At 48.2% G+C, this 10007-nt stretch overlaps 1 protein-coding gene across 1 annotated transcript; it reads right to left on the bottom strand.

Moving 5' to 3' along the window:
* Window positions 1-5988: 5988 nt before the first annotated feature.
* On the bottom strand, window positions 5989-8586 carry LOC133904595 (pollen-specific leucine-rich repeat extensin-like protein 3). The gene is made up of 2 exons (XM_062346075.1): window positions 7181-8586; window positions 5989-7090 (listed from the first exon to the last, which is right to left on the bottom strand). The coding sequence occupies exons 1-2, from the start codon at window positions 8584-8586 to the stop codon at window positions 5989-5991; spliced, it is 2508 nt and encodes an 835-aa protein (XP_062202059.1).
* Between the last annotated feature and the right edge of the window lie 1421 nt (window positions 8587-10007).

Raw genomic sequence — 10007 nt, 5'->3', positions numbered from 1 at the left:
TTTCTCAAATTTCATAACCAATCTTCTGGAACGTGAGCATCTTCGTTGCTACATCTGTTTGCAGTCACCAACAAACCTAGCAGCAGTCATTGCTATTTTGCTGCTAACTCGGATGGCCCCTTCCAAAACCGACCCTACCATTGAGTTAGCTTTTCTGCGTTCTATGCTATACTTTTCTCGTGTCACTGAAACACCATTGAAGCCCAACATCGATGTCAGTGGCCACGTGTCCGATCGCCATCTCCGACAAAACCCAAGCCGCCGTCGCTACACAGAGTCACTGGCAGTATCCTTAACCCAAAAGCGCAACATCCGACCTTTTTTTATCCATCATAAGTGGTTGATACTATATCTCAGCGTACCCCTTTTTAAACCCAAGACGATGCTTCCATAGCATGTCAAGTCAGCACCACATCATCCTCCTTAGCTAATCAGTGAAGCCTAGTCAGCCCTATGAAATTGCGTTGATGAATGAACACAGCTTAATGATTGGGTCTCAGACCTTATCCGGCAGAATACCTCGAATTGCAACTAGAAGCATCTGCGTCATCATCACGTAACAATCATGAGACTTCATGCCAACTAACTTCGTATCTTTCATGTTTACAAAGCTCCTGATGTTGGAGGAGTAACCGGTCGGAACTTTGACATCATGCAAGCAACCACGCAGGCGGATCTTCTCTTCCTTGCTCATAGTGTAGCAATCTGTGGGAAGTTTCTTTTTTGTCGTTGTCTAATTGTATGTAGTGTAGGTCCTTCCTGAGGTTCATTTCTTCTAGGTCCAGCCGTTCATTTAGTGTATCTTTTGTTTTGCCGGGTATATCTAGTAAGGTACCAATCAAGCTATCAAACACATTCTTCTCCACGTGCATGACGTCGATTGCGTGTCGGACCATAAGATACTTCCAATAAGGCAGCAACCAAAATATTGACAGCTTTTTCCACATGGGAGCATTTTGCCCAGCCTGAATTTTTGTACTGCCTGACCCCTTTCCATGTACAACTCTAAGTGTCTTAACCATCTTAAATACCTGTCCTCCACTGCGAATCTTCGGAGCTTGACGAAGCTCCATTGTCCCGTCAAAAGCTCTTTTATTCTTGCGGTATGGGTGATCCGGACGGAGGAACCTACGGTGACCCATGAAGATCATTTTCCAGCTATTTTTCAGCCACCGACCCTCTGTTTCCTCCAAGTACTGAACACATCTATTGTACCCTTTTACAGTCTGCCCTGATAGGTTACCAAGAGTAGGCCAATCTGAGATCATCACGAACAGCATCACGCGCAGGGTGAAATTCTCGCGTCTGTATTCATCCCATACCTGTACGCCATCTTTCCACAGTACAAGAAGATCTTCCACCAATGGTTTGAGGTACACATCGATATCGTTGCCTGGTTGATTCGGCCCACTAATCAGTAGAGGCATCATAAGGTACTTTCGCTTCATGCACATCCAAGGTTGAAGGTTGTAGATACAGAGAGTCACGGACCAAGTGCTATGAGTACTTCTCGTGTTGCCGAAAGGATCATCCCATCCGTGCTCAACCCGAACCTTATATTCCTCACTTCATCTCTGAATTTCTTGTATTTCGAATCGAATCTCCTCCATTGCATGCCATCAGCAGGGTGTCTAAGCATTCCATCTTTCTTGCGCTGTTCGGCATTCCATTGCATCAGCTCGGCATTCGCTCTGTTAGAAAGCAATCGTTTCAAACGGGGGATTATAGGGAAATACCAAGCCACCTTAACGGGGGGTCTTTTCTTCTTTCTCTTTACCCCCACGGCATCGCTCTCGATATCATCAATGTTGCTCTTGTACCGTGGTGCATTGCAAACGTGACACGCTTCCAAGTCTGCATCGTCGCCGCAGAATAACATGCAGTCGTTTCCACATGCATGTATTTTCTTTACATCCAATCCCAATGGGCAGACAACCTGCTTGGCATGGTACGTGTTTTCGGGCAACACGTACCCCTCTGGAAGCAATTCCCTCAAGAATTCTAACAATTCATTGAAGCCCTTATCGGCCTAACCATTGCTAGCCTTCATTTGCATCAGTGTCAGCACCACATGCAACCTGCTGTGCTCATCTTTACAGTTCGGGTAAACTGGTGTTTTAGAGTCCTCTATCATGCGTTGGTATTTTTGATGTTGTCTTTCACCGGTGAAGTCCCCCTCCCCATCGCGCAACATTTGTTCTATGCCTTCTTCATTGTTGCCAGCAAAAGTATCCCAATCATCGTTCTCGACAAAAGTATCTTCAAATGCCGACATATCAAAGTCTTCGTTAGCCGTCGGATCGTTGCCTCTGTCTCCTTCGACTATTGGTTGCCCTTCACGTCCAACATCTGCAAGTTCACCGTGCTCAGTCCAACGGGTGTTGCCAGCCTTGAAACCCCTGCGAATCAGGTGCGCACAGATCTGCTCTATGTTTGAAAACTACTTCTCATTCTTGCAGTCGACACACGGACAGCATATATAGTGCTTGTCACACTTCCTTTTTGGCTCCTTGTACGCCGCGACAGCCCTCAAAAAAGTCTCGATACCAACAATGAACTCTGACCCTCGTTCCTTGTACATCCATGACCGGTCTATTTGCAAATCATTATAATTAAACACAATGGACTTATAATTATTAAATATTTCAAAATCTAGAACACATTCATCGAATTACCTCGCATCCTGATTGGTCCCTATTTGAGGGCCCATCTCCTTCTGGTACTTGGGCCGGGTCGGGGGACCCGCCTTCCAAAGGCTGCCGAGTACGATTGCGACCCGTGGGTGGACGAGCCATCCCTACAACACAGTATTTTATCAACTGTACATGTTAAATTCACTACGTTGATTAATTAACAGAGGAAATCCACTGGATTATTACTAAAATTCATGACTTTAAAAATATACGCAATCCACATACTAGAAAATTAGAGCTAGATTTTAGGGACATTTTGCAAATACCTCCCTGATTTTTTATTCTTTGGATGCCACTCGAATGACAGTTCTAGCGGTATTTTTGCAATTTTTGAATGGCAATAACGGTTCAACAAGTGGTAAATTTGCAATTGTCCCTAGATTTTAATGTAAGCATCCAACTCTATTTACATGTGACTTTTAATCTACTCGTTAAATCATCTACAATGATAAAATTACGATCTTCCTCTAATTTATATGGATATTTGAGCTCTTGCTAATTCCAAATTTCAACACCAACTAACAACCACCTAAATTCAAACCTAGAGTAATCTAGCAACTAAAATCCAACTAAGAATCAAATGTAGATCATCTCTATACATCTAACAACGACAAAGTTGCAAACTTTACCTAAATTATATCTCAACTACATCTCTAAATCCATAACCATGGAACAAGCACCATCCATCATCAACCCTAGAGCAATCTACCAAGTAATCTATCCAAAAATGAAATATAGATTATCTCATTAACCTTAAAACAGTTGACTCCTCCAAATTTTGAACGCTCCCACGTAAAAAAAAAATCCTTAAATCGCCCAAAAAAAATGGCAAGGAGGCGCTGTAATACTGGCCTGTGGCGGCGGCGGCTCTGTTCTGGGTCGAGACGGGGAAGAAGATGAGCTATATATACTGTAGGATGCTATTAGTGCCGGTTTAAAGAGGAACCAGCACTGAAACGCCACTATCAGTACCGGTTCTTAACTCCAAGCCCTCGATCACGGGCGGGAGTTTTAGAACCGGCACTAATACCACTTTCAGTACCGGTTCCTTTGAACTGGCACTGAAAGTGGCGGCTATTATGTGGGGTTCTGTAGTAGTGAAGGGAGAGAGAGAGCCAGACGGGAGAGAGATCGAGCCAAAATCCGATTTGATTACAAATTCGGGTCCGGACAAGCATCAATGCCGGTTGTAGAGAGAACCGACACTGAAAAAGCAATATTAGTACCGGTTTATAGCTGGAACTGATACTATTGTATAAGTACTGGTTCATAACTAGAACCGGCGCTATTGTATCAGTGCCGGTTCTAACCATGAACCGGCACTGATAGTCCTTTTCAGCGTCAGTTCTTGATGGCTCACTCAATTTTCACGTGCAGAATATTAAGAACTGGCACTGATATATTTTCAGTCGTGGTTCTTGTTGAAACGACATTGATAGGACGCTATTTTTAACTAATTCTGTAGTAGTGACGGTCACCCATCATAGCTTCCATTCTCAATTTGAATCGAGCTCCAAACAATGGTTCAGCTTCTTTCCCTGGCACGATTCTTGTACCAAGCGAATGATCATGGATACACGTACGAGCTGTGGTTAGGAGTAAGGCCATGTTGATGCCTGATGGTTTTCTCCTTTGGTTGTTGTGGTACACCTCTTAAATTAGACTTCTGTCACCAGCAGCTATTCACTGTATCTGAATGAAAATGATGCTAGTAGAGAGCATCTTTTCATTTGGGACAACATTTGGTAACGTGATTCACATCAAACCTTTAGCTGCTCTATTGTGCTGGATTTTTCATATAGGAGTTCATTTAAGCTCCATGTTTTCTGCTTGAGATAACGCTGATGCTCGCCCTGTTGATAAGAGATGCATTGCTCCATGTTTCCTACATATTTTCAAATTTTATTAATATTATTGGTTCGCCTGAATGTAAGCTTATGCTACGCTTCGTATATCTTTGGCTGAAGGACCTTGCATTTTTAGATAAGACATCATATTCTGGACCTAGCATTTTCTATGGTTGCACTGGAAAAGAAAGATGTCTATAGCTGAGTTAAAGAGAATGGATGGAGATGTAATATTGGGGTACCATTTGCAATATATATATATTTCTTAAAATTTCTTGTTCACTTTATCCGTTTTGTTTCTTGAATTTTAAGATCACATATAGCCTGAAATTTTTTGCTGTCACATTACAGTTCAGGTTTTAGTCAAGTGTTCATTCGGCAAATTATAGCTGTCAATCTTAGCAATTTGATCTTGACTGCAAGTGTGCATGCAGTGAATGATGTAAATTTAAAAATTATAGCAAGTGGCGAAATCAGATCTCAAGAGGAGTTGTTGGCAATTGTAGCGTATAGTCGGTGTTCCTGAATTGCATTACTAGTTCTCGACCGATACCGGTGTATTTCTGTTCGGATTGGTTCGTTTTCGATATCATGACATTTCCAAGTTTGTTCCTGTTTCTAGCTTTTCTATTTTCGATTCAGTTTTTGAGAGGAAGTATGAAAGCAATTAAAGGTTTTTATCGACTGTTTCCATCTATTTTCATCTCTACCACCAATGGCCAAAAATGAGGAAGAGTAGTATCATCTTTTCATGCCCTAACAGACCTCATGGACGGTAAACTGAATGATATTATTAGTTTTCAGTACCCGTCCTGTTTGCGATGATATTTCCTAATCCATGATTTTTGCGATGGTATTCTTCAACTCGAGCTCTTTTGCGATGGCATTTCCCTAATTTTCCCTAAAATTTTATCTACTTCCATGAACCGCAGGCAGGCAGGCAAGGTGTACCTTACTAGTTTCTTCGTTAAATCTGTTATAGTTTCAAATGCAACAGTATAATTTTTGTAGTTCAATTATTATTAGCACTATAGAAGCATGAAAAGGTATATAGGTAACCTGTGCAAATGCACTTCTCCCCTAGATCTGGCAGTTCACAAACAATCAAAATGTAGAATCAGTTAATCCCCACTAATCAAATCGATAAACACCAAACCTTTACAAACCCTTTGCAAAAAGGATCCAAAAGATCTTACAGCAATACATCATGATGATGAACCACATGTCCCTTTTCCTTTTGCACATTTCTCTTCTCCGGGTACTGAAATTACATGTGAACACGTGAGTACATAGGTATGTTTATACGTATGTATACCTATACATACGTATGCATGCATGCACACACGTACCCATGCGCGAACCAGAGCTTTCAAAGTCATTCGCATGCATGCTGCGATCACTCCTCGTCGTCGGTCGTCCTCATGGATCTCTCGCCGCGTCATGCGCACCTAGTATCCTTGGAACTGAGGCGGCGGTGGCGACGCGTAGTTTTGCGCCATGATCGGTGGCAAGATGACGTCGTCTGGAACTGGTGGAGGCAGTGACGGCGCCGGTGGCGGAGGAGATGGGACGACGGGTGGAGGTGGCGAATTCACTGGAGCTGGCGGCGGTGGTGATTTGACCGGTGGGGGTGGAGAGCTGACTAGCACCGGTGGAGGAGGAGACTTTACAGGAGGAGGTGGTGAGCTCAATGGTGCTGGTAGTGGTGGGGGGTGCACCGGAGGTGGTGGAGAGCTTACTGGAGCTGGCGGTGGCGGCGATTTGGCAGGTGGAGGTGGAGAACTTACCGGAGCTGGTGGTGACGGGGATTTGACCAGCGGTGGTGGGGAGCTTACTGGAGCTGGTGGTGGCGGGGATTTGGCTGGCGGTGGTGGGGAGCTTACCGGGGCTGGCGGTGGAGGGGATTTCACAGGTGGGGGTGGCGAGCTCACTGGAGCCGGTGGTGGAGGGGATTTCACCACTGGGGGCGGTGAGCTCACTGGAGCCGGTGGGGGTGGTGATTTTACAGGTGGTGGTGGCGAACTTACTGGAGCTGGAGGAGGTGGGGATATCACTGGGGGTGGAGGCGAGCTTACTGGTGCCGGCGGTGGAGGAGACTTGATCGGCGGCGGAGGCGAGCCAACGGGAGCAGGTGGTGGAGGGGCTTTCACTGGTGGGGGTGGCGAGCTCACTGCTGGTGGTGGAGGTGATTTTACTGGTGGTGGTGGCGAGATCACTGGTGCTGGTGGTGGAGGAGATTTCACCGGTGGTGGTGGCGAACTTACCGGTGCTGGTGGTGGTGGGGACTTCATCGGCGGTGGTGGTGAGCTCACTGGTGCTGGTGGAGGAGGAGATTTCAACGGTGGCGGCGGCGGAGAGCTTATTGGAGCAGTTGGCGGTGGGGATTTCTTTGGAGGTGGAGGTGAGCTCACTGGGGCAGGTGGGGGTGGTGAGCTCACCGGCGCCGGCGGAGGAGATGAGCTTATTGGTGGCAGTGCCGACGGTGTTCTCACAAGTTCCGGACGCTGTCTCTGCGGTGAAGGCGGTGGCGGTAACGGGAAATCCTGAGGGCTGTCCCCCGGTGGGTCCGCCGGAGGTTGCACCTGTAGTGACGGCGGCGGAGCGGGTACAGGCTGCAGACTAATTCCCGGTGACTCCGGCTCCGGGTCCTTCTTCGGTGGTGGCGTTTCTGGCTTCGGTGTCGGCTTCGGCACCGGTGTGGGCGGCGCTGGCGCCTGTTTTGGCGTCGGTGTGGGCAGCACAGGCGTCGGCTTGGCTGGCGACGGTGTTGGCGGCACGGGCGTTGTCTTCTCCGGCGACGGTTTGTGAGGAGGCACCGGCGGCGCGGGGCCGGCGGAGCAGACGTTCTTGCGGCAGTCGACGGGGCGCGCGAGCACGGGCTCGCACTCCAGAGACGGCTTCTGCTCGGGGCGATCGTCGCCAAGGCAGTTGCCGCTGTCGTCGAGCGCCACCTCCGCGTCCTCCGACGGCACGCACGCCTCCGGCTCCACGCTGAAAAAGTTGTGCGCGAAGCTGAAGTTGGCGAGCGCTGGGAGCTTGCAGACGCGCTCCAGCACGGCGCCGGCGAGCTGGTTCCTCGACACGTCGAGCTGCTCCAGCTTGGTCATGTTGACGAGCCCCTCGGGCAGCGTGCCGACGAGCAAGTTGCCGCTGACGTCCACCACCTTGGAGTTGACGAGCTCGGCGAGCTCCGGCGGAATGCAGCCGTCGAGGCGGTTGTTGAGCAGCACGAGCTGATCGAGCGTGTCGGCCATGCGGCCGACGCTGCGCGGGATGCAGCCGATGAACTTGTTGTTGGCGAGTACTACCACCGTCGCCGTGGAGTTGCCGAAGTTCTCCGGGATGTAGCCGACGAAGCGGTTGCTGTTGACGAAGATGGCGTCGAGCTGCTTCTCGAAGAGCTGCGGCGGCAGCCCGCCCTCGAAGTCGTTGAACCTGAGGTCGAGGTACTTGAGCACGGGGATCTGCAGCACCACCTCCGGGAACGCGCCAACGAAGCGGTTGTTGCTTACGTCGAGCTCGTGGAGGAGCGCGAGGCGCGAGAAGCTCTTGGGGATGATGCCGCAGAAGCGGTTGGAGTTGATGTGGAAGAAGGCGATGTCGGTGAGTAGGCCGAGCTCCGCGGGGAGGTACCCAGCGATGTCGCCGCCGTTCAGGTCGACGCCCGCGACGACGGTGATGTTGGCGTCGTCGAGCGCGGGGACGCACGTGACCCCGAAGTAGGCGCACACGTCGGCGCCAACCCAGCCGCCTGTGAAGTTCTTGGGGTCGGAGTAGATGGCGCGGCGCCACGCCTGGAGGCCGATGTACGCGCGGCGGAGGCGCTCGTTGGCGAAGGTGACGTCGACGCGGATGTCGAACTCGAAGTCGTCGGGGAGGTCGCCGTCGCCCTCGCGCAGGGACAGCAGCTGCCGCCGCGCGATGTCTGACGCCTCCACGTCCGAGAGCGCGGTGACCGCGGTCACCGCGAGCAGGATGGCGCCGAAGTAGACGAGCGCGAGGCGGCGGTGGTGCACCGCAGCGGCGGTGCGGCCGGCGGCCTCCATTGGTGGTTAGGAAGGGGCAGTGTGGGCGGCCACCCCTTGCGCTGGTGCCTATATGGAGGGATGGGGGGGAGAGATATAGGATCCGGCGAGGGGAGGACATGGTCGTGCGGCGGCGCGCGTGTCCCGGAGGTGGCGGTTGCGGTCTGGTGGTTGCTGTTGTTTTGGCGGGAAAGGAGGAAGGGCACAGTTCTCTGTTCCTCCTCTCTGTGGTGAGGTGTCAATGCGTCATTACATGCTAAATTTGGGCTCCAGTTTAGTGATGTCTTGACGGAGGAATTTTGAAGTTCCTTCAAATTTTGCTTGAATTCGTATTTTTCTGCATAAATTCCCAAGTGCATGGCATCACAGTTGGTGTCTTCCAACCAGGGAAAAAAATTGGCCTGTATATCCGATATATCCAGTTTACCGGTAGACCCCAGTAGAAAAAATATCATGTTTACCGATATTTTATTTGAATTTTGTTTAAATTTATTCGGTATATCCGATATATCTGATAAATCATGCTTACAAACCATGTTTCCAACTTGTCCATTACCCGTTCAACAAGTTGTTCATTTCAACACAAACCACTAATATTTAGCAGGTGCATGAATGCATTTCTGAGTAGAGTATTTCTGATCAGTACTTTCTCCTCTGTATTGGGCTATAAAAGTTTCACTGATCTAGTTAACTTGCTGCATTTTTTCGAACTATATTTTTCAGATATTAAACAATTACGTCATGCAGGAGTCAGTACTCGAAAAATCAATCAATCATGGTACGTGTCTTGAGAAATAAATTCAATCGGTCATTTGAGAGCCGTAGACAGTGCAGAGAGTTAGGCTGAGCAATTCAGTCTGTCTCAGAGAGCCATGTGGTAAACTGAATGCATACTGATCCTTCAGAGCTAGGGATCAAATTCAGCTACTTCTAAAACTATTTGCCTCTCGGGTAAGAGTTTAATTCAATTAAATGGATAGCAGAGACGAGCAAGTACTGTAAGTGGCTGAAGACTTATATATGAGAAAAATATTCAGTGCAAACCATACCTTCGATTAAATGAAAAGCAGAAACGAGCAAGTGTTTGATAATTTTTCAAACACGTACCATGTTTTTTTGGTGTTTTCATTATTCCGCCGAAGGGGTGATTTCCACTGAATATTTTTCCAAACTTATATAGGTATGCTCGAAAGAGCTTGGTTCTGTTCCCAACTTTCACTCACTCCTTGTAAAACACAGTTTCATTCAATCCTAGTACTTCTCCTCGCGCCAGGCGGAACATCTTCAAATGCATCACCTTCAACGAGGCATACTATAGGCATGACAGACATCGAGAATACCAGCATCACTCTGTCCGTAGATCATTTTCAACAAATACTCTAAAAATTTATTCTCTATAATATTATTACAGTATCTTTTAACACTATTACAACATCTCTTAT

This window comes from Phragmites australis, chromosome 22, assembly GCF_958298935.1.
Source record: "Phragmites australis chromosome 22, lpPhrAust1.1, whole genome shotgun sequence".
Classification (NCBI taxonomy): Eukaryota; Viridiplantae; Streptophyta; class Magnoliopsida; order Poales; family Poaceae; genus Phragmites; species Phragmites australis.
The sequence above is the reverse complement of the archived record's forward strand: the minus strand, read 5'-3'. Positions and strand labels throughout refer to the sequence as shown.